General features: G+C 40.4%; 1 protein-coding gene across 1 annotated transcript in view; it reads left to right on the top strand.

Annotated features, from left to right (window-relative positions):
• The first annotated feature begins 229 nt into the window (after window positions 1-229).
• The window catches only part of PSMD14 (proteasome 26S subunit, non-ATPase 14), a 58,963-nt gene continuing 32,597 nt past the window's right edge, over window positions 230-26,595 (top strand). The window contains exons 1-6 of the mRNA XM_081930105.1: window positions 230-552; window positions 757-852; window positions 5,144-5,226; window positions 7,666-7,719; window positions 23,427-23,498; window positions 24,116-24,235. Coding sequence (XP_081786231.1) covers window positions 7,672-7,719; window positions 23,427-23,498; window positions 24,116-24,235 — 240 coding nt within the window. The 5' untranslated portion in view covers window positions 230-552; window positions 757-852; window positions 5,144-5,226; window positions 7,666-7,671. The remainder of the gene's footprint in view (window positions 553-756; window positions 853-5,143; window positions 5,227-7,665; window positions 7,720-23,426; window positions 23,499-24,115; window positions 24,236-26,595) is intronic.

Consider the following 26,595-nt stretch of genomic DNA (forward strand, 5'->3'; position numbering starts at 1 on the left):
TATCTGGAGGGAAGAGCAATGTGCGCTGAATGTGCAGATAGATAGATAGATAAAGGCGGGAGTGAGTCTCAAAACAACAGCAACCATGAAACAGGCACGCGCTGGGTATCGTGGCCAATCAGGGTCCCGCGCGTACCAACACACGGTCAAACGCGTTTACGTCGTACGCCGTAGGCGGGTTTTTTTGGGTGCATGTAGGGAACAACAGCGCTGAGGCCACGAAGCTCCGGGCAACTCGGGAGGCGGGGCGTAGCCGGAGAAGCAGCAGAAGCGGCGAAAGGGAGTCAGCGTAGGCGGGACGTCCCGTCGCCATGGCTCCGAGTTCGGTCGTGCTATTGGTTGCCGCCGTGGAACGGAAGCCGAAGAGGGGCGTCGCCCTTTGGCCTCCGGAAGTGTTCGGGGGAAGGCTGTCTGAGAGTGCAAGGCGTGAGGGGGAAGGCCTGGGACGGTGCGCCGGCTTTGAATGAATCGGGCTGATTCATCGCGGCCCGGCTGAGCGGAAGGCGGCGGCGAGCGCGGCTGTCGGCGAGACGGAAGGGCTCGAGCGGCCAGGTAGGCCTCGGGCCCGCGCGTGTGAGGGCGGCCTGTGACGCGGGAGTAGCCGGCGTGGCTTCGTTGGGTTCGCGAACCCCCCTGCCAGGATGACCCGATAGCTGCGGGGTGAGGGGCGGCGCCATGGGAGTTGTAGGCAAGCCAAAAGGCATGGGGCGCTGGCTACTTCGTCAAGTTTACTTCGCTTTTTATCTTGATCTCCAGGATCTAAAACAGCCAGAGGCGGCTGCGAAAGACGCAGTTCAGAAGCAAGGGGCGGCGTGCTTCTCTGACCCATCGGGACTCGGGTTTCTAATTTCGGTGGGGGAGATATACTGTATGTTGTTGTTAATGATTGTTTAAAAACTGAGTCATGAGCCTTTTGCTGGTCTTATACAGGCCTCCTCAAATACACACACACACAGACAGACGTTGTTATTATTGTTTAAAAGCTGGTTCAGGAGCCTTTGCTGGTCTGATGCAGGCCTCTCCAAATATATACAGTGGTACCTCGGGTTACATACGCTTCAGGTTACAGATTCCGCCAACCCAGAAATAGTACCTCGGGTTAAGAACTTTGCTTCAGGATGAGAACAGAAATCGTGTGGTGGCGGCGCAGTGGCAGCAGGAGGCCCCATTAGCTAAAGTGGTGCTTCAGGTTAAGAACAGTTTCAGGTTAAGAATGGACCTCCGGAACGGATTAAGTACGTAACCAGAGGTACCACTGTATGTGTGTGTATAATTAATATTTATTTATTGTGGCCTGCATTAGAAAATATATATTTGGGATGGCCTACACACACACATATACATATGTATATATGTATACACGCACATGAATACATACACACACATACCCCTCCTGCCCACCGTTGGTTTAGCAGCATCATGAGGGTCATGTTTTCCCCAGCCCTGCTTATACAAATCCTTCATCGCTGACTTACTCTGTTTGAAAGTGTAGGGCTTGGTTATACCATCATAATCTCTGACTACTGTCTTTTTCTTTCTTCATCTTGATCTAAAGCTGTTGCCAAGTGAAGGACGGAAGGAAAGGTCATCAAACTTTTGATTTTTCTCTGCCACAGATAGTATTAGGAAAAAAGGGGTTAAAACTTTGAGGTGAGGTGAAAAAGTTCAGTCTGCAATTTTGTACTCAGGTAAACTGTTAACTTAGAGGGCTGTCGGTCTCCCGAGTTCAAAATGCTGCCTTGAACTTGTGGAGTGTTTCCGTAATTTCAGGTCCTTTTCAAAAACATGTGTGAAATTGTAGAAACAGGTGAAGTTTTACTGAGGGTGCTGTTAAAAAGCACATGAACTGAGGATGCAGTCCAGTGATCTCTTGCTGCCTCTGATAAGAACTCTGAACCCATTAACTGCCTGTGGTGGTGGTAGTAGTCCCATGTTTTAAAAGAAAAAACTAGCTATTTTTAACTGCTCCACCACTGTAGCTGTGAAGTTGTGTACCAAAGCTTTTGGTTGCTAGATCTTACTGTCTGTTTTTTATTGACAAGAAAGCATAGTAGGTTATACATTTTGTAAGGGCTTTATAATATGTGTAATCTCTCTTGATTCTCCTGTTTAGATATGTTTGTGTGAGACCATATGTCTTTCTAATGCAAGTTCTTCCTTTACACTAGAGGCCTATACAGTTGTTCACACTTCAAGATGAGCCAGTCATTGTAATAATTTTGTATTGTCCTTATGATATGTTTTATTGTGGTTTCCCATCTGCAGAGTAATAAAATTCATGTAGTAGCTTAGTGATTGTTAGCCAGTGTTACATTCTTTGACTTTACTATAGTATACTATAGTATATTAACTACAACAAACTCCTTTTTTGTTTTTGTTTGCATTTTTAATTCTAAAATGTTCGTGCTTAGCATCTTCTGTGAAAAAATAAGGGACATACAGAAGAAATAAGATGGAAAAAGCAAGACAAAAATTTAACAACAAAATTAGCCCAAACTAGCTAATTGCTTTATGTGCAGCATTGGATCTTGTAATCAACAATTTTGTTTTTACAAGTAACTCAGTTATGCTGCATATTTATCAAGGAGCTAGTCCTTTCATATGATCCAGAATTGATACAGATGAATTCTAATCTGAGTTGGTTTCATGCTGCAGTATTTGGAAATGTATTTGCAGTTCATGTCAGGAAAAAGCTCAAGATGCCTTCTCTTGTCTAGCAATTGAGTTCAAATCAAGAGAAATCTGAGTACCAGGTGGGAGGCCCCCTGTCTCTTTCTGTTGTACATAATTGATAGATTTCTCTTGTCAACCCAGAATGTCTGGGTAAAGAATGCTCATATACACATGTGGTAGGTGTTGAAGTTAATTGAAAAATGGATTTGTGGCTCTTGTCCTATTAAAGAATGTATAACTAGCTATTAATAGAATGTTTGACAAAACCAATAGTAGAATGTTTACATTGTTTTCTTGGCAACGCTTCCCCCAAGCTTAAAATTCTAAGTAGCATTTTTGCATTGGAATAGTTATTAAAACAATACTGCATTATGCATAAATATTTGCAAATACAAATATTTATGATAATTGGAGATCCTGTTGCATTTGTGCAGAACTCCTGGTGTACTTGTTCATTAACTATTATTTTTTGGCACCTCAACAGCATCCATCTGCAAAAAACTTGCCCATATGAAAATGTGAAAAATGCTTTTTCAGCTTTCATGAAATGTTTAACTACTGTAAATGGCTAATAAAGGCTTGCATCCAACATTTTCTTGGGACTGGTGCAGACTTACAATTAACTTGGATTTAGGGATTGATCTGAAAAGCCTGCAAATCTTCCCCTCTTACCTTTCACCTTACATCTGGTAAACACCGCTTGGAAATGTTACCATTTTATTTAAGTTATTTATATACCACTTAATCGTTAATAAAATAAAATGGGTTCTGCATTGTGTGACTGTCGCCAACCAAGATTAAAATGAGCTATGGGGTGCTCCTAAACATGCTTTGAGGACAATAATGAAACTAGTTTTTTGAAGTGGATTTAGGAGCTTCCTTAAGGGTTGGCTGCACTTGTATGTAACACTGGATCTGTGTGGAGGGCAGAAGGAGAAAGATTACTATTCCTTCAATCAGCTCACTTTTCACCTCTGGAGCCTCAATTTTAAATACAGTAATGTGACAACCTTCAAAGTCCATTATATAATTGTTGATATGTTTTAACAATGGCTACTCTGTGTTGCTAAATAGGCAATTTTAATTTGCTGGGTTGAATCAAATTGGTATTTAGCACCTATAAATGTGATAATAAGAGATAAGGTTACATGATTCAAGTGGACAATAGGAAGAGTTTTCATGGATAATATAGCAGTTAGCTTGTGCTTGGAGAGTTACTCCTGGATGTATTGGCTAATTCTGGTTTTTTTTATTAGCTTAAAAATATTTCCGCACACAGCTCTTCATTAAACTGATGTGCATATCAAGAAATCTTGAAAAAAGAGACATTACACATACTTTTGTAAACCAATAAATCTTTAAAAAAATTAAAAATAAAGCTGAGTATATTGGAACATCATTTGTTGTTCTAAATACAATATGCATCTTTCTCTTAGCATTGCAAAATTACAATTTCAAAGGTAGTTCTTTAATCATAAAACCCCTTCCTACTGAACGCGCACAAATATTGTCACCACCCGTGCTTTAAAAATAAACACTACAGTTGCCCAGGGTTTGAAATTAGCCAAGTGCCAGGTGCATTTTGCGACCAGGGATTAGCAGATTGGGAGCACTTTAAGAAGCCTTGGTGCTGTGTGTGGCGACTGAGACACAGGAAAATTGCTGCCACCGACCGCTGAGGGTGCAGGAGAAATGCCTCCCCACCCTGCACACAAGTTAGATCGCTGCTGCTTGTGCAGCGAAGTGTCGGTCACCTCACCAGGTTGGCGCTGACAGCTGCTGCCCATTGTGCTGCTTTATCTCTTCCTGCCCCCCAAGTGAGATCACTGGCTGACCTTCCCTTTGCCTCTCCCGTGTGTGTGTGTGTGAGAAAAATATGCCAGTATTTGTAAATATTAATTAATTCAAATAACATGGTTTTGGCCAAACTTGCAGGGGCTGAGCCCCATTTATGTTTGTGTTGTCCAGTTAAGAATTGCTTTTTAAAATATGAATAACAATGTGTCACTGATGTGAACTGTGTATTAGTTTATGTGTTTCAAACAAATAAAAAGAAAGTGTAACTGAACTGAAAAAAAAATGTGGCTAGACATTCTGTTGTGGGGCCCATAACTTGGTTTCAGGAGCCATGTGGCAAATGGCTTTTCTGTCCTAGTTTCTAACACTGCTATTGACTACAGTGGTACCTCTGGTTACGTACTTAATTCGTTACGAAGGTCCGTTCTTAACCTGAAACTGCTCTTAACCTGAAGCACCATTTTAGCTAATGGGGCCTCCCGCGCCACCACCACGCGATTTCTGTTCTCGTCCTGAAGCAAAGTTCTTAACCCGAGGTACTATTTCTGGGTTAGCGATGTATGTAACTTGAAGCGTATGTAACCCAAGGTACCACTGTATATTTATGAGCACTGAATACTTAAAGCAGTGCAAATGCTCCTTACTCTATATAATTGTTGTTCCTTCTCTTTAGGTTGGAATTAAGCTTTACCTACACTAGAATTTGGACAGCCAACTGAGATCAGGAAGAGAGTTGTTTAAAGGAACAGAAAACCGGTGAGTACAAGGTAAACATAGAATAGATCCAGTTATTCCTTTAGATCAGGCATAGCCAAACTTGGCCCTCTAAATGTTTTGGGACTACAACTCCCATCATCCCTAGCTAACAGGACCAGTGGTCAGGGATGGTGGGAATTGTAGTCCCAAAACATCTGGAGGGCCCAGTTTGGCCATTCCTGCTTTAGATGTTTGGCTGTGTGTTATTTAAATTGTTTAGGAACATAATTCTGTTATCTAGAGCAGCAGTGAGATACTTCTGGCCCACGGGTATAATTAAGCCATTTTGGCCAAGCCATACCCACCTGTCTACACCTAATCTAGGACAGGTATGGAGTGGGTAAACTTGAGCAGGGCCAAAAGAGGGTTTGCGGGCACCATCAATCACCTGCGCCCACCACTTTGCAAGTATCAATAATCAGTTGATTATTATTTCAGAGAACATTTGTCTTCATTAGAAAGCTAGTTCCATGCTGCACCTATGATTTATGAGACTTTGAAAACCAGGGGTCTCTTATTGCTAGTTCTTTTCTCACTAAGATTTTTGAACAAAATTATTAAATCTTAGAAACTTTTCTCGTCATAAAAGTTTAGTTAAATGAGTTAAATGTTGGATGTAATATTGAAGTTTGTTGGCTTGCTCCAAAGCTTCCATCGTGGAGCTTTTGTGTCAGTATAGTCAATCTGGAGCTACAGTGGTGGTGGTGGGGAACTTCATTCATGTGCAGATGGTGATGTTTAGAGCTGCCCTGATACTGAAGTTTTTGAAAGGCCACATTTGCATATGTGGGAGCTTTATCTACATGTTGGAGCTCACATGTGCATAAAGAACCCCTTGACTGTAATTATCTACTCATTCAGAAATTAATAGGAACTAGACTAAAAAGTAGCTTAACACTTTGGGCAAATTGCATATTACATTCTTACCAACTATATAGACACCTGAATAAGAGGAAGAGAGAAGTTGTAGCAATCAGTAGATGAAGTATTGAAGGATCCCTTTCTCTTAAATCCCATCACAGTCTTAGGTCAGATGTTCTTAGTGCAGCCTCCCTTTCTCCCCCACCCCACCCCACCCCACCCCACCCCATGCTGTTAGCTAGGCCTGCTTGAAGTTATATGCCAAGGTAGGGAACTAGATTGGAGCTGTCAAACTTGAAAGAAGTTGCTGTACTCCTCAGTCAGCTGATTATTAGTTAGAGCAAACCTCCTTTGAATGTGTGCTCCTAGTGCATATTCTAAGAGGCTCCCTTTAACTTGTCACCAGCTGATTGTCGGTTAGAGGGAGCCCCTTTGACACCTTTCTTTCCAAATCTCTAACCTCAGCTCAATGAAGCACTAACATTCATCAATTTAAGTGCTGGACAAAGCAATTTGCAAAATCTCTTATTCAAGCGGCTCTTCAGCAGACACCATATATGATGTCAGGTGTAGGGCAGGTGGGTGTGGCTTGACTTGAGCTGTCTCGCGGACGAAATAGGGAAGCCTAGTGGGCCAAATTAGGCCTGCACGCCAGAGGTTACCAATCCCTGTTGCGTGCCTTCTGCCCTGGAAGCCTTTACCACTCATCTTAGGAATGTGGACTCTGTTGATAGTGGTGAGAGAGACGTTCTGGCTCTAGAGCCTGTTGAGCCTTGGCTCAGGAAGTTTCGTTATTCTGAGCACTTTAATGCATGCTTGCTTGTGTTTTAAGATACTCAAGATTTCAGAACCTGGTAATGACATGTTGTACCTGGAGGTGTGTTAGGACTAGATAAATATAACAAATAGTAGAATGCTGATGGTTTAATCTCTTTCCGTGTTTAACAAGATTGGAAATGTACAGAACTATAGCCCTTAGTATTTTAACTAAAGGCATTTAATGTTTACAGCATTCTTTTGGTGTAATGAGTTCATTAAGAAAAGCTTTTGATGCTAATTCAGAAATCTATAATTTGTTCAGCGTCTTTCACATGTAGTTTTGATGCTAACTGACAAGCTGTAAGTTAATTAGCACAGAACTTACTAATGAGGATGTTAAAAAATTTCACTTTTGAATTATTTTTATATTGATGCGTTCTGGACAAATTGAAGGGAATTCTGTTATACTGGGGATGAGTTTTGTTTACTTTGCTATGCAGATGCTTTTTCAGGTAAGTGGGGTGAGGAGAGTGTCAGTGATTTTTGCAAATGCTATATATATAAAAAAACAAGAAATGCTTGTCTTTTTCAAATCCAGGGATAACCCAAAACCAATGCAGTTAAAGTAAGGTTGTTAATTAGCATGGAAGACAGCTTCTTGAATTAATATGTGGTGTTAATTAACAGGAAGTCTGATGTTGTGTTGTAATTACTACCAATATTTTTGACATACTGAGTGACTGAAGGTGAATTATATGGAGAACAATTTAGTAAACAGATCAGAATCTAGGTATGCTTTCTTTTTGTTTCTTTTCTTTAGAAAACATGGATAGACTTCTACGTCTTGGAGGAGGTATGCCTGGTCTGGGACAGGTTAGTATACAGTATGTTAATTACTTTTAAAAAAGTTTTAATTACAGTTCCTAAAGTCTTAATTTTAATCATCAAAACAAAAAGCCCAATATGATCAAACTTCCACAGACAGTTGAAATACGGTAAGTGCAAAGAAGAGGGTGCAATGTTGCATGATTTTGAGTGAACATTACTGTATATGAATTATTGAAGGGTGTGTATGTTTCTTGCAGCAAAAGCAGCAACAGTGTGTCAACGTGAAAGCATGTTTATTGTGGCTTGAACTTTCTTACACAAAAGCCTGCTTTGTCTGATACATCAGTGTAAATTATTGCACTGTCTTAACTTTCCAAACATAATTTGTCTGTGTTCAATGTGTGAAGTTGTAGGATATTTTTGTTAGTCATGTGGGATCATATGTTCAGAGATGATGAATTGGCAAAATCTGATCCAGCAGGCAGTGGAAAACACAAACAAGTTGCAAATAAAACCTTCCTGGCTTAGTGATGATAGTTCAGTTTTCATTCATATGATGCAATGTAAACGTGAACAGACCTAGTTTACACAGACCTCATGGTTATCACCATAGCCATAGTACAAATTAAAAACATTGAAAACTAACTGCTGTGTGTAAGGAAATAGATCTGTAGTACTGCAACTTCATGCCTATTTTTGGATATAGGAAGATGATTATTCTAAAGAACAGCTCCTCCAAGAAAGCCTCCAACATCTTCCACCCAATGTAATCTTTATTCTCTTTCACAACAAAATGCCATACCTTAAAAAGTCCTGAGGTCTTTTTTGGCAATGATTTCCATGTTTGTTTCTTTCACTGCTGCCTACTGGCATATTGATGACCTAGTCTGTAGCAGTTTCTTTTCAAGCCTATCTTAATTTAAAGTAAGCTTGAAAGTCCATCACTTTAGAATTCCCATAGAATTATGCATTTAGGCATAATCTATAATAATTTCTCTGAGTGAAACGGAGAAGGTTAGAGGCTTTGTAATTATTGTAATGGTCCTTCTCTCATCAAATTGGGGAAAAGAACACGTTTAAACTTAATTCCTATGGCTCAGTTTATTATAAAATTGCACTTCCATTTTTAGTTCTGTTTTGTAATGCAATTTCATGATGAAAAAGGCAAATAAGCAAAACTGTTGTTAGCATTAGTTCTCCGTTAGAGGGAGAGACAATGATAGCAGAATACCTCTGTTTGCAAAACTATGCATGATATTTTCATGTGATGCTTGAGAGTGGGGTGTCTTGGCTTGAGGTCGGTCTGAACTCTCCAGGTAGGCATGTAAATGGAGAGGAGTGATAAATGAGGATGCATTCAAGGTAGGAAAATAACTGTGGTATAGGACCTCCACAGGTTTAAAAGCCCTTCTAACCACTGTGGCCCTTTGACTTGTGGAAGGGCTTTTAAACCTGTGGAGGTCCTCACTAACAAAAGCGTAAAGGTAAAGTTACCCCTGACTGTTAGGTCCAGTCACATACGACTCTGGGGTTGCGCGCTCATCTCGCATTGGGAATATTATTTCTGTCAATTGCATTGTGAGTGTTTAGCAGATATAAAAAGGGCAAGTTCATTAGGAAATGAATGGAAAATAAAATTGCTGATACCATAATGGTGTACGAATCTATGGTGAGACCACATTTTGAATGCTGTCTACAGTTCTGGTTACATCAGCTCACAAAGGACATTGTGGAGTTGGTGAAAGGTTACAACATTTGGTACTGTTCAGTTTTGAGAAAAGTTGGAATAAGAGGTAACATGATTGACGTTTATAAGATTATGAATGGCATGGATAAAGCTGATATAGAAAAGTTATTCTCTTTGGACAGCTGTTCTGCTCCATATGATTCCTCAATTCTCTAGAGCATTTTTTTTGGGGGGGGTGTTCACATTGAAATGGGAGCTGTGTTCGGTGTCTGATGTTGGCTATCAATACTATAGTAATGATTCTTCTGACAAGTTGAGAGACAAATGTTGCAATTAGTGATTACTTCATAAAACTGAGAGCAGTGGTTCCCAACTGGTGGTACATGGACCCCAGGCAGTCCACGTAACCCACACAGGAGGTCCGTGGCACCATTCACACAACAAAAACTACCTTAGAGATATCAAAATTTCCAAAGGTTGGGACTCCATGCCTTGGCTATTGAAAAACGGAGTCCGCCATAGGTAGCTAATTGGGAATCAGTGGCTTCGAGCAGAACTTTCCAAACTGTTCATGTCAGTGACACTTTTTAGGCATGCATCATTTAGCGACACAGTAATTCAGTTTTACTAGTAAACAAGGTTTAACCCCTTTCCAAACCTGGGAGGAGTGAGGGGAGTGTTCGCGCAACACATCTACGTACTGCAGCAGACACACTAATGCAGTGCTTTTCAACCAGTGTACTGTGGCACCCTGGGGTGCCTTGAATGATGGTCGGGGTGCTGCAGGCAACACTGGCCTCTGTCGCTCTTCCATCCCACCTCTGATGCCCTCTTGCCTCTCTGCCTCCTAAAGGCTTGCCCAGCTATTTGTTGCAGCAGCCCTGGCTACGAGCTCCCCAGGTGAATGGTGCTTTTGGGGCTGGCCAGGGGCTGCTTCCCAGGCCTCTGTGAGGAAATGTAAGGAGGCACTTCTCTTTGGGGCGGGGGGAGCCCAGAGCAGTTGCGACTGTTCAGAGGACTTCCAAGGAGAGGGGAGAAGAGGGGAGCTGAGGAACACTCCACAGGGGTGTGTTCAAAAAGGCCTGAAGGGCTGCTGGCTCTGCAGGCAAGGGGTGGCATAACTGGGCTCCACGCGGGTGCCGCAGAACAAGCTGTAGACTCAAAAACATTGAAAACCTCTGCACTAAAGTGTTGCAACGCACAGTTTGGAAAGCTTGGCTTAGAGGATTGGATGTAAGTAGAGATAAACCTTGGACTTGCATACTCTCCTCAAATCATAGCTTCTTTGCAAACTAAGATCACCAACAACTGGTCTTTGGGTAGTAGTCTGAATGTGGCCATTATCTGTCTCCCTAGGGAAAGAAGGGGCTTTTCACCTCTGAAAGCATTTTGGCAAATGCTCCAGTGATCACACACCAGGGGAGGGTGGGGCCAGAAGCAACAGTGGATGGGGCAATTACTGTAAATTTTACATTAAGGCCCTAAACTAGTTTCTGCACTCATCCTCGGTCCAGGGAAGCAAGAAACACCAGAGTTCAATAGCACAGTCCAGCCAGGCAAAAGCACGAAGCTGCAAAATAGAGCTTGTAGGTAATGTGGCTGAGGGGAGTCGGGAGGCTTGGAGAGCCACATTCCGTCCCCAGTCCTGATATTGCCTATTTTTACTTTAAAGTAATTCAGACTGCCTCTGATGACCCTATTTTAAGGAGATACCTTGAGTGTATAGGGGAGGTACAATAGAATAAATAAGCGTTGGAGCAGATCTCCCCTTAAATAGCTTCTTCCTTTGAAAGTGTAATAAATGCAACATTTTCTGCCTTGGATATTTTTCTTTTAACAGTCTTTTAACAGTCGCATGCAGAAGATCATCATCATTTTGTTTGGCCAGGCCTTTGGCAGGGAATTGGTGCATTTAGGCGCTGTCATTGTTATAATGGTCATTTTAATTATTGGGTGTTTACTTATCAGTTTCATAAAATTTATATACTGCTTGATTGTAAAAACCAAAAAACCTCATGCAGTATCACTGGATCTTACATTAGCTGCTCTGAGCACTATTTGGTAGGAAAAGTAGGATATAAATTTAATGAATAAAAATTTTCCTGCTTTACAAAAGGTGGAATTGTGGCTGAGAACCTGGGCCTGGCTCATAGCCATTCTTTCCAGGGAGCAGTATGGGGACTGCTCAAATAAGACTGATGGCTTTTATAATGAAAGATTTGTGTTGTCAACAGCCATGTTTGCTCATGTCTTTTGTGTACAGGGCTGATAAGGAGGGGTTTCTCCACTGGGTTGCAGCAGGAGTGGGCATGATTTAGGCTTGGCCAGCCTACTTTGTTTTTTTCTAGAACCCCAAGATCTACTAACAGGAGCTATATACAATAGACGCACAATGAGGATTTAAAAAATGATTCTGCTTCTGAGTGCATTCAGAGCCTAATAATGTGTTTTCAGTACCTGTAGTGATTTGAGCTGAGTTCCTGTCACGCCAAAATGCACCCCTGATCTGCTTTCTTAATATCAGCAGCCTAATTTAGATGGAAAAAGACTTTTTTGTTTTGTTTTTGCTGCTGTTCCAACAATTTGGAGCCAGAGCCCCTTGCTGTTCTATTGCTAACCACCTAGACATCTACCAGTAAATGCCTATATTCCTTTTGCCTACACCTGGGCTATAGGGGGTAACTGTACAATTACCTTGTGTTGACTAAGGATTTGGAATTTACTGATATAATTTATTAATGTAAATTAAACATTTCTTCTCACTGCATTTCCTTTTCTGAATTCTGAAATGTCATTTCTAGTGCACAATAGCACTGACAGCTGGTGACATGATGATGCGGGTGGGTGGGTAAATAACCCAGAGTAACACTGTATACAGCCCTCAAAAAGAGTAACTGCAACGCCAGCTAAGTCTGTCCTTGAATGCAGAACATAGCATCTTGCCATATTTGCTTATTGCAATTTTGGCTAGATGCTTTTAAGTGGTGTCTTCTGGGAATACATGTAAAGGTGGACCACTTCTTTTAGAATGGAGCGGGGGGGGGGAGGGGTGACCTGTCTCTTAGCCGCGTTAGCACTTCAACTGGAAATAAAGAAGCAAGAATTGCAAATAGCTATTTTGTTTGAATAATGGGCTTGCCAATTAGGCATCAAGTGCTTCCATCTGTGAAATTGTTGATCAGATGGGTTAGCTGGGACACTTCCAGATTAGGGCATTGTACATGGCACTTGAAAACTGTCACTTTGAAAGAGGTTTCAAGTGCTGCACTGCTTGATTCTGTAGAAACTCTTTCCTTTTTTTTTTTTTTTAAAGAACTCATTGATAAAACCTGTAGCACCTAAGAGACCTGCCACTGATCTAAAAATCCTGTTGTACATGCTGATCTAATGTATGGAGAAGTTGAACTCACAGGCACTGTTTCCTTTTGTGTGTTTTACAATGACAGATGAACGATCTGTTGAAAAATCTGAAGGCAAGCATTCTTCTAACTTGTCTTGAACCATAAACGCGTTGGGTCTTTCTTACACTTCAGGAACTTGCATCCTGGCATTGTGGTTACCAGGCATATATTGTTAAAAGTTTCTTTTTAATGTTCTATTGTTTGATTTTTAAAAAAAAATGGGTTTCAGGAGTGTCGTTAATTTCCTGTTAAGCTCTGCTGCTAGTGGATCAGAAGAGTACGGCAGAATTGATGTTAATAATCTGAATGGGTATGGACGTTTTTGGTCATCCATACCCATTCAGATATGGCTTGCAATCCTATGCTAATTCTAATTTAATTTAATGTGGCATATTCCTCAGTCAGTGGGACTGACTCTTGAGTCAATGTGTGCATGGTCAGGTTCTAAAGCATTAATGAAAAGCCCAGAGGAGAGGTGTGCAGAAGTATGTTGGCCCACCTCTTTCCTCAAGTAACCTCTTAAAAAAGCCAAGATATATGAGGAAGGACATAAAGAAAGCTTTAAGCAGTATCTGTTCTCATGCTGGGAACTCTGCATTCCTGAACTGGACTCAGGAAACCTTGGGGTCAGGAGATTACTATTGTCTCCTTTTCTAACAGGCTATCACATCATCAAGAACACTGGGTACCTTACCTCAATCATTGAATCAGTTCAGGATTCTGAAAAAATAAATGCCTGTAAGCAGCCTATTGTATTGATACCCCTTTAGTGGGAAAGGGCAGGAAATCAAGTTGTTTCCTCCTCTACATTTCCTAAACCCCCAAAATTTGCAGAGGATTTCAACCTTTTGGAAGATTGAGGAAGGCACGAAAGTGTTTCTTGGCTCTTAACCTGCCTACTTCTTCCTATGTTTTGAGCTAAGCCAGCCGATCCTATGCATGCAAAGCCTTCCTCACACAGAGGGAGGAAGGGGTGAATATGCATCTCCCCTTCAGCTTGAGACACAGCAGGATGTGGAATGAGTCCCTCCCACCCACGCCTATGGTAAAATGGCTTCTGTGTGTTCTCGGTGAAATAGCTGAGCTAAATGTCATGGTAGGTCGGGGGGGGGGGCAGCACTGGCTTTGTCCCCTGCAGTGGAAATCACAAAGCTTCCATAAATATTGAAAATATCCAAGCAAGGAAAGTATACAAGTATCGGGTTATTGGGGTTTTTTTAAGACAAGGATTCAGATACAAATGACCTCCAGTAGACTTTTGAAAGCACAGGCAGCATTTTTCATACATTTTGTTGAGTTCCCTGTATCAAGCTGTATGCATTCTCCCATTCGTAAAGTTTTACTTTTTTGCAGGTTTATATTAATTGTCCATTCTCATGGGATATTTTAACTAAGATTTTAAGCTTTATAACATCCAGTTTTGTAGAATGTACACATGAACAGTATTCCAGGATCTCTTGACTTAATCATATGTTTTTTAGAGCAACAGAGAATCTCATATATATGTGTATATGTAATTTTGACAAAATTGCTTCTAATGGACTGGAGAAGATTTTTTTTTTTTTAGAACATTCTAGTATTTCTAGAATAACACATTGATGCTATATACTCTTCTTTGTTTCCTTTTTCTGTAAATTTTAATAGTGCTTACTGAGCATATGTTTTCAGTCAGCTTCAGTGCTCCTTACGGTCTCCTTATAAATGTTTCAGAAAGTAAATTCCCTTCATATGACTGTCCACCAGTAATCTCTACAGATGGCATCTAAACATTTGTCTCATGAAAAAGCAAATGGACTTAAGTTCTTTCCTCTGAGCCAAATAGTGGGACTAGTCATTTTAAGTGTGTTGCCTAGTGTGGAATGGCATTTTGATGCTTGAAAACTCTTGGAGAATTGCCCTTTTTAGATTTCTTTGGTACATTGTCTGCTGCTCGTCACTGGGGTGTGTTGGCTTCCTCTAGTTCGCTAATGTATATATCCCTAGCTCTAAAGGACAACAAAAGTGGACATTTCTAGCAAGATGCTGTTCATCTCATTTCAGAAAAGATTTTTGTAAAGCATTAATTGAAAAGAGTGTCTGAGCACATCTTACTGCTATGTTCTGTGTGTAGGTAATAATTACAGGGTTTTTTTGGACAATACTGTTTTTTGTGGTAGGTAGAGGTTCTTTGTCCTTTAGCTCACCCTTCCACCAAGAAGTTAGTGTGATGTGCACTCCATCGTCTCCTTGCAACAATGCAGTCAAGAGAGTTTGGGCACCAAGATAGCAACTGGCCCAACCTCATCCACTAAGCCTCATGTCTGAGCAGGAATCTGAACTAAACCTAGTCTCACACACTGGCTGCATATGGTATTGCTTAGATGTGTGTACTGTACTTTGAACACCTCCTATTCCAATCCAGCATGGTCTTTAAGATCAACCATTGAAGCCCATCTGATGGTCCCTGTCCAGCACAGGGTCAGCAGTGCAAGAACCCATAGTAGGGCTTTATCAGTGGTGGCGCCAAAACATTGGAATGTTCTTCCCACTGAGATGTGTTTCACCTCACCATTACACTCTTTTAGGAGGAATGTAAAGATATACCTTTTTGCCAGGCTTTTGGAGGTGAAGTGTAACTTTTTTGAGGGTAGTTTGGTATTGCACCCGTTGCTGTTTCATGATTTTCTCATTTTAGTTTATGCTGTGTCTACTTTGTATTGATGTTTTAATTGGCTTTAGAAATATGTAGAGGTGTGTTTTAATATGCTGCACGTTGCCCTGTGACCATATGGTGATGGTGGTATAGAAATATCTAAATACGTGAACACCCAAATTTTCCCTGCCTTGCAAATATAAAACATGAGCAGAGATAAAACCATAGGAGTGTACAGATGATTTTAACAACTATTGATGGGATTAAACACAAATTTTACCTTGGGATTTTAGCATTATTTAACCTTTGTTAAGAAAAACCACTTGTCTTACACTCTTTTCCCCAAGTATACAGATTGCAATGCCTATATATATATATATATATATATATTCTGAAACTGCATATAGGGAGGTATGCATTAATGCTTTAAAAACCCTTTAAACTTATTTATATTTTTTAATGAATAAGTTCCATGAATAATAAAATATAAATTATACACGATATAGAGGGGTTCTTCTTTAGAGGCGAGTGGTTTAACACACACTCTCAATTGTCTGTAGGTGTAACAGCTGAAAATCTGCACTCCAAGAGTTAAGTCAGCATGAAAGAATTCATTTCCACTTTAATGACCTAGCCTTGCTGGGTTAGGACGATGGGGAACATGCTTCTGACTTGCACTCCTATTGCCAATTAACACCTCCTATAACAGGTTGTCTCAGCTAGTCATTGAAGCAGAGGCAGTAGAAATAGTTTACATGCATCTTGTTTTTCACACTAGTTGTTTAATACTCACAAAATTAAGTATTAAAAGGTTCCCTTTTTTACTTTGCTGGGTAAGAATAAACATGACAGTGTTGGATAGTTGTACATTTGCTTGTGTCTGTTTTGTTGTGTTTATTTTTTAAGGGGTTTTAATTGTGAAAATAAAGGTTGGAGTTGGTTCCGATCTCACCGTCTCTCATATAAGAATTTAGTTTAGCTGTGGAGAGCTCATTTGTACTGATTTCGGCATCAATTGGATTTTTTTTATTGTCCCATTTTTAAAAATGTTTATGGGCTTAAAATTTTTTTTTTTAAAGTACTCTGGAGTCAGACAATACTCAGAGTGAAGTATCAATTTTTTCTCTGCAGGTTGATGGTGTTCATTTTTGTAGCTTTGCCAGTTGTTTAATCTTGCATCTCTTGTATTTAAGAGAAGAAATGCATGATGCAAGTGAAGGGCAGTGTTCTAAAGTGACTCATGATTAATCAGCAGGTATTCTAATAACATAATAAAACTGGCTAAATAATTGATACCAGTTCACACTAAGAGAAAGGTGGAGTAATATACCTAAAAGTGTTAACAAATTTGCTAAAAGGCCTGAGTAGGTAACACTCTGAGGCGTTAGTTTTATGCTGTTATAATGGCAAATGCCTTTTTTTAACACTTAGTCAACAAGGGCTGCCCAAGGAAAAGTCACAGTTTTTATAACTGGATCATATCTGAATGCTCCTGAAGAAAAGTAGTGTCTCATGTTAACCCCATTTGATTGATTTGTGAGCTGATTATGTTATCTTTGCTCGTTTGGGCTTTTGGAGGCATTTTATGTTGCTAAATGTTGATAAAAGAAATGAATTTTAATAGTGTGAGTCTACCTTAAATCCTCCATTCTCTAATAAGCGAGGGCTTAAAGGAAATGATTGATACGGCTTACGACTGATATGATTGCCCTGCAGGCAGGTCAGTTCACTGACTAACACTTGGTAGACAGTTTAGTCAGGAAGAAGCATCTGTTTCTCCTCTTAAAAGTATAATCGGGATTGATTTTCCCCTTTTGCTTTGTATGCATTGGGTACAAAAGAACTTTAATGTTGGTTTTTTTAAAAAATAATAAAGTTCTTTTTTTTTTAATGGCTTATTTTAGTTAAAAGTAAAGGACCAAATTAAAGGCTTGCTTCAGTTTCAGTCCTTGGTGGTGGTGTTAGCACATTGAATCTCAGGGGAATTTGATGCATCTGGTATATCGGAGAAAAGTATATTTACTTTTTGTCACCTTTGTAGATTACTGGTTGGAATGGGAAATGACTGGCAGATGAGGGTTGATGTGTAATCTAACAATTCAGTGTTCAGGCCGCATGCACCTTCATTAACATTGCTGGAAGGTAAAAAGGGGGGCAGCATGAGTCCCCCTGACAGTTTGGGGTTTATAGATATATTTTGTTAACATATTAACAAGCTTACAGATATGCACAGTAGCGTGCAAAGGAATTGGTTATGGTATGGATTTAAGAAGATTCAGTGTTCCTTGCAACTTTCAGAGGGCATTCTGTAGACACCATTCTTCAGTATAAATTAAATAATCGGCTTCTATGTTTAGCTTCTTCCCCCTTTTTTTGAAGGAAGTTTGCTGCGTTACTGCTTTTCTTCATGAGGCTGAACATTTTAAGACTAGCTGTCATTGGGAGAAGTTTTTCTTTAAATTCATCTGATTTTAAAATACTGGTTTAAATACTTGTCCAGATTTCTGGCATTTTGTATCAGAACAAAACCACAACCAACTATTTCTTTGCTATAGGTTTTCAGGCTACAGTGGTACCTTGGTTTGCATACGTCTTGGTTTGCATACGTTTTGGAATTACAAACACGTCAAACCCGGAAGTGTGTCCTGGTTTGCAACCTTTTTTTGGATTACAACCTTTTTTTTAATTATTACGAACTAATTTTTTTTTTTGAGGCCCCACTAGCGCACCTTGGGTTACAACCTGTTTCGGTTTACAAACAGACCTCCGGAACAGATTATGGTTGTAAACCAAGGTACCACTGTCTTTAGTACAGGCATGTCCAAAGTCTGTTTTGGGGGCCTAATCTGGCCCGCCAGTTGGTTTAATCTGGCCCCTGTGGCAGTTTATTTTCTGGGTTAAAATCGTAAATAAACCTCGACAATTGCAATCCTAAAAAAAGGTCAACAACTGGTCGGTATTGGGCAGCCTTTTAAAGAAGTCCACAGCAGCTACAGTGGCACCTTGGTTTAAGAACAGCTTAGTTTATGAACAACCTGGATTAAGAATGCTGCAAACCCGGAAGTAGGGGTTTTGGTTTGTGAACTTTGCCTTGGAAGCAGAACATGTTGAGTGTGTTCCATTTGTAAATTGAGCCCCCCCCCCACTGCTATGGGAAAGCATGCCTTGGTTTAAGGACGCTTTGGTTTAAGAACAGACTTCCGGAACGGATTAAGTTCGTAAACCAAGGTACCACTGTACTAGCCTGCAGTGTCCTGTCAGAAGAGGACCAGAAACTTTGTCTCTTCTTCAGCCACCCACTGCACTTCCCTGCTCAGCAATTCCTTGCATCTCTGGCTATAAAGCTTGTCCTTAAATACAAGACTGCACTTGGGATTGCAATCATATAGTGGTACCTCGGGTTACAGACGCTTAGGGTTACAAACTCCACTAACCAGGAAGTGGTTGCTCCAGAACTTTGCCCCAGGATAAGAACAGAAATTGCATTGCAGCGGCAGCGGGAGGCCCCATTGGCAAAAGGTTAAGAACCGTTTCAGGTTAAGAGCATACCTCTGGAACGAATTAAGTTCTTAACCCGAGGTACCACTGTACAGTTGAATGTGTTTTGTTTTGTTTTGTTTTTAAAGTAAATATGAAAATGTATCCACATTGGCAACATTTAAGGGTAGCCACACTAAGCAAGCTTAAGAAGTATAATTGATATATAATAGTTCTCTATCACTTAGAATATTTGAGAGTAGGGTGTATTGAGTCTGTATTTTGACTGAGTACATTGCACTTTTGCTATGTAAAGTACCTTAGGGATATTATCTTTAGCAGTTCTAACAAAAGTAGAGGCGGGGTAGTGTGTTCATGCATAGTGACAACTTGTGGCTAAATTAAGGGACGTTGTGAACACCACTGAGGGCAAAGTAGCAATGTGTGAAGGCCTAGAGTGTAGAAAGTGTCGTTCCACTTCAGGTAAAAATATGAAATACTTGAACGACTCACATTCTAGTATTAGCTGACTGCAGCAATAGTGTTGGGCATAAACAAGCATTATAGTTGAATTTTTTAAAAGTAGCACTCTTAACTGAGTTGCTATAAACGTCAATAGTAATATGTAGTATAAGTATCAATTGAGAGATTGATTAAATCAGAATATTTAGCGCATATTCTGAGCTTTTTCAAGAGGCTATAGAAATAGCTATTGCAGTTTTACCCCAGAAAGGTTTGGGATTATCTAATAGACATTGGTGGCTCAAAGTTATGGACAATGGTATGGGGTGATAGAGGTCTCTGTAGGCCAGGGGTGCACATCCTGCTGCCCTGCAGGTGTTTCTGGACTACAACTCTCATCAACAGTCCAACAACATCTGGAGGGCCGCAGGTTGTGCACCCCTGCTATAGGCCATTGGCAAGAAGTTACAATTCCCTTTCCTTGCTTCTGTGCTACTGCCCCCTAGATCTCATACTACAAATAGTTTCTGTCCTTGCGGAAAATGTTCTACCAAATCCCATTATACTCCTTTGCCCCTTTTTCAGTTTCCAGACACATACATCTTTTGCTCAAGTTACTTACTCCAAATTATCTTCAGCATGTTGGTTTTCCACACTATTCCAGCTGATGACAACAGGTTGTATGTGTCTAGTTTAAAGTCACCTGGTTAGTGCCATGACTTCTGCCTAGGGACTTGGCCTTCCTCTTTCTGTACCCCACCCCAATCTGTTGTGGAGCAGATTTGGAGGGGCACTAGGCCAGTTGTGAAAGTGGAACTCCTTGCACCGACACAAAGACTTTGTTGGATGCAACCCAGTGGTGGTAAGCACTAGTCATAAATTAAAAGTTGCCAATCCTTGCCTTCAAGTTCCCTAATAGATATGATAACAAAAGGAACAAATTATCTCAATCCCCCTTGGACTGCAGAGCTAAAGGGCAGTGTATGTTGGCCTCTGCTATAGGTTGGGGACCAAAGGTCTCTGGGAGGCTGCACTCCCATCCCATCAGCCAGAGGAGGAGGAGCTTTGCTTCCCAGGACACTGCTGGAAAGAATACTGAGCTCCAGGTGCTGTGGGGCTGCAGAAGCATCGGGGAAAGGTCCCATTCATCAGCCAAAGAGCCGCCACCTGCTGTTCAAGCAAGAACACCATCAAGGTCTGGCCAGAAATGGATAGCAATGCTTTCTCACAGTTGCTGATTCATGCTGGCCTTAAAGAACTGGTGACCTCCTCTACCTTTTCACTCCATTCCTCTTTCCATGTGTGACTTTGTCTTTTTAGCTAATAAGGATTTTTTGCTGCACATTTTGGTTTTGAAATTTATTATATCTTTCATTGTCACCTGATAATTTAAAGCCAGTCTGAAACAATATATACAGAAAATTAAAAAAAATAAAATTGCATAAATCTCTGTTACCTTATAGGGGAAACGAAAAGCAAATGAACCATTAACCTACAGACATTTTAGTAACGCAAAAAGAGAGAGAGTGAAAAACCACAACCATTTTGATACATACCCTATGAAATAAATTTTCTCCAATTTTTCTCCCTACTTATTCCTTAAATAATAAGTCAGTTTTGCCATTGACTGCATATGTGGAAAACCTTTTCATAGCCATTTGGTTGCAGATGGAATGGATGGCTGCCTTCACGTTGGCATATATATAATCATAGTGGCAGTTTATCATATATGATATTAATTCTTTGTTGCAGTCTTACTGCACCCTTCACATAGTTTAGCAAGAACAAAAGTGGTTGGCAAGGAACTTTGTACCCAAAGATTTTGATTATTTGAATACTTATCTTTTCCCAAACTTTTTTTTTGCCAGTTCCCACTTCCACCACACATGATAAAAAAGTCTCCCAATTATATTCCACATTTCAGACATTTCAGTGAATAGTTTGTATTGATTTTTTAAAATTCTGACAGGTGTTGTATGCCACCTATGGTACCCATCCATTTCCCCCGCAATTTTCTCTTACCTTCATATTCAGTGGAAATTTATGTCCAGCTTGTAAGCTTGACAGCCGCCCTCAATTGATGTGAGCTACTATGGAAGAAAATACTGTCTGAAGTGGGATTGAAATGTAGCAAATAAGTAGGAATGGGAAGGGAGAGGAAAGCAAGCATTGGAGCAGCTTCTCATTCACTGCTGGATGGGTGGGACCAAGTTTCCAGGATGCTATTCCTGGGAGGCAGGGGTTGCAGTCTTCTAGTGGCTGTTGGTTCCCTGGTCAGTGGTGGAGTTCAGGATATGCCTCCCCTAAGTCTCTGCAGTCCCAAAGAATTCTGATGATTATTTTCATGGTGCCTTTCAGGAAGCATCTATTAATGCAGAGTTGTGCAGCCCATTGACATCAGCTGAGAGTTACTGTTGTAAGTTGCAGCTCTTACCGTGATGTTATTTGCAGGGACTTTGGGCTGGTCCTTGTCCATTAAGGCCCCACTTCATTGGAATTCCCTTCCCAGAGAAGTAAATACTCATTTTTGCTGTCATTGGAAGGCATGTAAAAAGCCTTTTCCTGTTTACACCAACTTCTCCCCCCCGCCCCACCAAAAAATCCCCCATTAATGTACAGTACTGCTACACTTTTTGTTTTATTTCCTATTTTTATGGATTTTTTGCTGCTTCAAATATAATTAAAAGAAGCGAGACACTATAAAATAAAATAAAAATATAACTGATTTTCTTCATCATCCTTGATAATCAATATGTACAAGCTATTCTCTGTGGAGTTTATTCTAGGCTTACCAGTCACGTTTAGAAAAAGATTTAGTACCACTGTCATCATTCACAGGAAGCACCTTGCTTCCCAGGAAGGGCATTTTTTCCCCTTTCAGATGCTAGTTGGCATTCTCCACTTGAGCAATACACAGCACTGGCCTCGGCCATCATTCACACCTTGGACAATTGTGCTAATTTTTTATTAGCTACTCATGAAGCAAAGAGCACAGTATTTTGTTCACAGCTTTTCCACCTAGGGATTGGAGGTCCATTTTTCTCTCACTGCACCAGTGGATCTGCAAAGTGCTCCCATAGCCTTTTTCTTCAGGTCCTCTTTAGCTGAAAACTGACGAAGCAAAGGGAAAGCAAAGGAAATTGTGTTTGTGTTGGTGCCAGTTAATCATGCTAGCCCAGCAGCATTTATATTCACACCACTGTAAGAAACATGCAGTTAATTGGTGAATTGGAGATATATATATATATATATCTGAGGAGACTTCCTGCAAGATTTAATTCACTAATAGAACTTCATTGGAGTCCAAGCCTGTATCATTGATAAGATTTTCACTAAGCACACTATTTTTTATTTTTAAATGCTGAGTAGATAGATGATCAAAGAAACACAATTGCCTTTCCTTAGACTAAATCACTAGTTTATATAGGGAAGTGCTCTTTATCAACTTTGGCCAGGATCCAGAAACGTGTGTGTGTGTGTGTGTGTGTGTGTGTACATGCTAATCCAGTAAGAATACTTAGCATTTGTATGATGCTTTAAAGCAGCCTTCAACCTTGGGTCCCCAAATGTTTGTGGACTGCAACTCCCATCATCCCTGGCGATTGTCTAAGCTGTCTTGGGGAGGTTGTACTCCCAACAGCATATGGGAACCAAAGTTTCCAAAGGCTACTTTAACGTGTTGAGAACATTTCACAATATTGTGCTGTATTCCATTCAACAACCCCGTAAGATTGGTCAGTTTTATCCTCATAGCTCAGATGCTGGGCTGAGACCAAGAGAGTGGCATGCCAAGGGCTATATACTGAGTTTGTGACAGTGGCAAGGTGGGAAGTATAGACTTCTGATTCATAGCTCGATGTATTAACAACAAAGGAGGGTGGTTTGTTAGGTTTTCTTCCTTCATCTTGTAGCCCTTGGTGCTTCCCCTGCTATTCAGCTGAATCTTTTAGGGAGACCAGTTGGAGACTGATGGGCAGAAGAGGGAGATGGAAGATACTATAGAATTGGGCTCTAGGACAGAATGTGTGCATGCGTTGCCTTTCTAGAATCGAACCTTTTATACCTTTTGGTGATGTGTTTCTTCTTTACCTAGGGGCCTCCTACTGACGCTCCTGCAGTTGACACTGCTGAACAGGTTTACATCTCTTCCCTTGCGCTTTTGAAGGCAAGTATTTGTGTTTTGTTGGATGATATTTCACAAAGCCCTGCATATATCTGTCTCCACTATGAACAAGTGAGACACTTCTGTAATCCTTGAATGTCAACAATATAATAATAATAATAATAATAATAATAATAATAATAATGTTTTCTATTCTTGGGCAATATTTATTTATTTATTATTATTATTTATTCAATTTATATCCTGCCTGCCCTTCATCTGAACATCGTAGCATAAGTTGTAATGTTACTATTTTTTAACATTTTCGTACCTTGACTTCTCAAATCCAAACAAGGTGTCTTACTGTCCCATTGTCTTTTGAATTCAAACTATTGAATTTCTGTCTGTTATTGTGGCATGTGCCCTTGGGGAACGGGGTATTTTAAGTGGTTTGCATAGCATGGAGAAGTTTCAGCTGTTTCAAGAAAATAAGACCTTATAATTAAATAAAGCCAATTATAGTACTAAAGGAGTGGATATGAATATGTAATAATTTCATACCTTTGGTGTTACATGGATATTTCAAGTGCATTTTATTACATTACAGAGCAGGGGCTGGGGAATAAGAGTCAAATGTATCCCTTGAATAGACTTTTAGTAGAATTTGTTCTTCTTTCCAGATGCTGAAGCATGGTCGAGCTGGTGTTCCCATGGAAGTTATGGGGCTGATGCTTGGAGAATTTGTTGATGACTATACTGTCAGAGTGATTGATGTGTTTGCTATGCCACAGTCGGGAACGGTAAGTGCTCTTCAGTGAGTGAATGTGTTATGTCCAGTTGTACCCCAAGATCCTTTCCTTACCTACATGTATGATGGTTGTGAAAAGAATACTGATGGTTGTAGTATGTCTATCTGGGCTGCAAGAAATATAGTAGTCTGTAAGGACTGGACAATGTCAGTTATTAGCTTTATATACCTGGGTTCCTCAGTGGTATAGTGCTCACAGTTTCATAGCTCGATCTGTTCCATTGCAGAAAGTATCAAGCTTTATTGTTTACAGCACAGAAAGTGGGATTTAAAATATATTGTGCTTTATCCATAGCAGTACTTCTGAACCTATTTATCAGATTCATTTTGAGTGTGGCTCAGCTTATGTTTCAGATATTTCTATTACATTTAGGAGTTGCTCTGTAACTTGGTACTAATGGAACTTGAGTCTGTAGCTCATAGTTGTTCGAAGGCACAGACTACTGTGTGCTGGTTTACAAGTTACAAGGATGTGCTCCCAAATTCTATGGGATGCTGCTCCCATCTTACCTGTATATATGGATTGTGAATTTATAAGCTGCCCTTGAGCATTAAGGTTTCCAGGATTTTAAAGAAATAATAATAAACTATATAAACTTGGAGATAGTAGAATCACAAAAGCAGCAGGCAAAAGCCAAACGAGAAACCACATAAGAAGAGGCATCAAAATAAAGTCATGTTGTCAATATTTTTAAATTCCTGGAATTAAAAAAAAGATTTTAACACAGAAATTACAACACTATTAGTATCTTGTGAGCTTCTCTGGGAAGAGCATACAAAACATAACCTCTCCAGTCATTTTTATGGGGCCACAGTTCACATGGGGGCCTCTCATGATAACTACAAGGTTCAGGAAGGTTCATATGGTAGAAGGTGGCCAGGTTCATAGCCATTTAGGGCTTTACAGGTTATGAATCGTGTCCGGAAACAGTGTGGCTGTTTTTAAGTACTACCCAAAACAACCCTAATTGGTAACCTGGTAGATGTGTTTTGTACTAAAAGATGTTTCTGATAAGTCTTCAAAGGCAGTACATTGCACTAGTAGAATGTTAGCAAGGCATGGATAACTATGGCTAAACAATCTATTCAGGATTGCATCTGCTGCCACCAGCATCTCCAGTGCCTTACCTGTATCCAGTGATAAGGAGAAATAGAGCTGGGTGGCAGATGCTCAGAAGTACAAGGGATCCCACTGAGCAGTAGTCTCCCATCCAAGGAATTGTCCATCCAGGGAGGAGTGGAACTGCTGAAGTACACTGCTCCAATTCCCAAATCATTCAGCATATCTAGTACAATTCCATGGTTAATGCTACTGAAAGCTGCTACTGTTGAGATATTCAAGTAACCAAGGCAGTTTCTGTGCCTTAAATTAGCTGTCATGGATCTGGATAATTTTCACCTAAGAGTCACTGAAGTTCTACAAGAGCCACCCCTTCAAACACTTTACCCAGGAATCGGATATTGGTGAGCAGCCACCAGTTATAGTTCTTGGTATCTGAGGATGTTTTCTGTTGTGGCTGCCTCTCAAGTACTGTGTCTCCTTCAAGGCCAGGACTACTACTTCTTGCGAAGACGTATGATTATGAGAGAGCATAATCGAGCAACCAGGTGGTCAACCACACGCCCCCACCAAACAACTTGTTGTGGCCCAAAGGTGGAACCAACTAAAACGTGTCCCACAGAATCAATAGAACAATTTGTACACCTCTGTTGTCCAAGTCAAAGTGGATGTGAGCAGCTATGTCCTCTTAAGTGCTTCGCTAATAAGTCACCATGGGCTACTGAGGATTCCCTCACATTGCCCTTATTTCATAAATCATTTGGGGAAAGTTCCATTGAATGAAACTGCAAGATGGTGAAGAATCATAGTGTTGGAAGGGACCCCAAGAGTCATCTGGCCAACCCCCTGCAGTGCAGGAATCTTCTTGCCCAATGGACTTGGACCCACAACCCTGAAATTGAGAGTCTCATGCTCTACCAACTGAGCTATTTTTTTCCTACTGATGTATGTACTACTGGCTGATGGAGGATGTTTTGTCACCAGTAGTAAATCTGAAACCAAGCAGCAGACATGAATACTCAGGAGGACAAAGAAAATGAGTATTGACTTCTGAATATTGACAGTGGGCTTGCCCAGAAGCCTTTTGTAAACAGAGACTACAAAATGAACACTAAGAGATGTACAAATTGTTCTTGGGTTTTATAAAAATATGCAAATAGTTAACATTTTATACATTTGAACAACTAAATCATCACATTAAAATTAGGTTTGCTAGCAAGTACAATGCAGAAGCTATTGTCTGTTCATTTTGGATATGGGAGGACTAAAGTTAAATTTCTGCTTGTATATGA

This window comes from Podarcis melisellensis (assembly GCF_964234715.1).
Source record: "Podarcis melisellensis genome assembly, chromosome: 1".
Lineage (NCBI taxonomy): Eukaryota > Metazoa > Chordata > Lepidosauria > Squamata > Lacertidae > Podarcis > Podarcis melisellensis.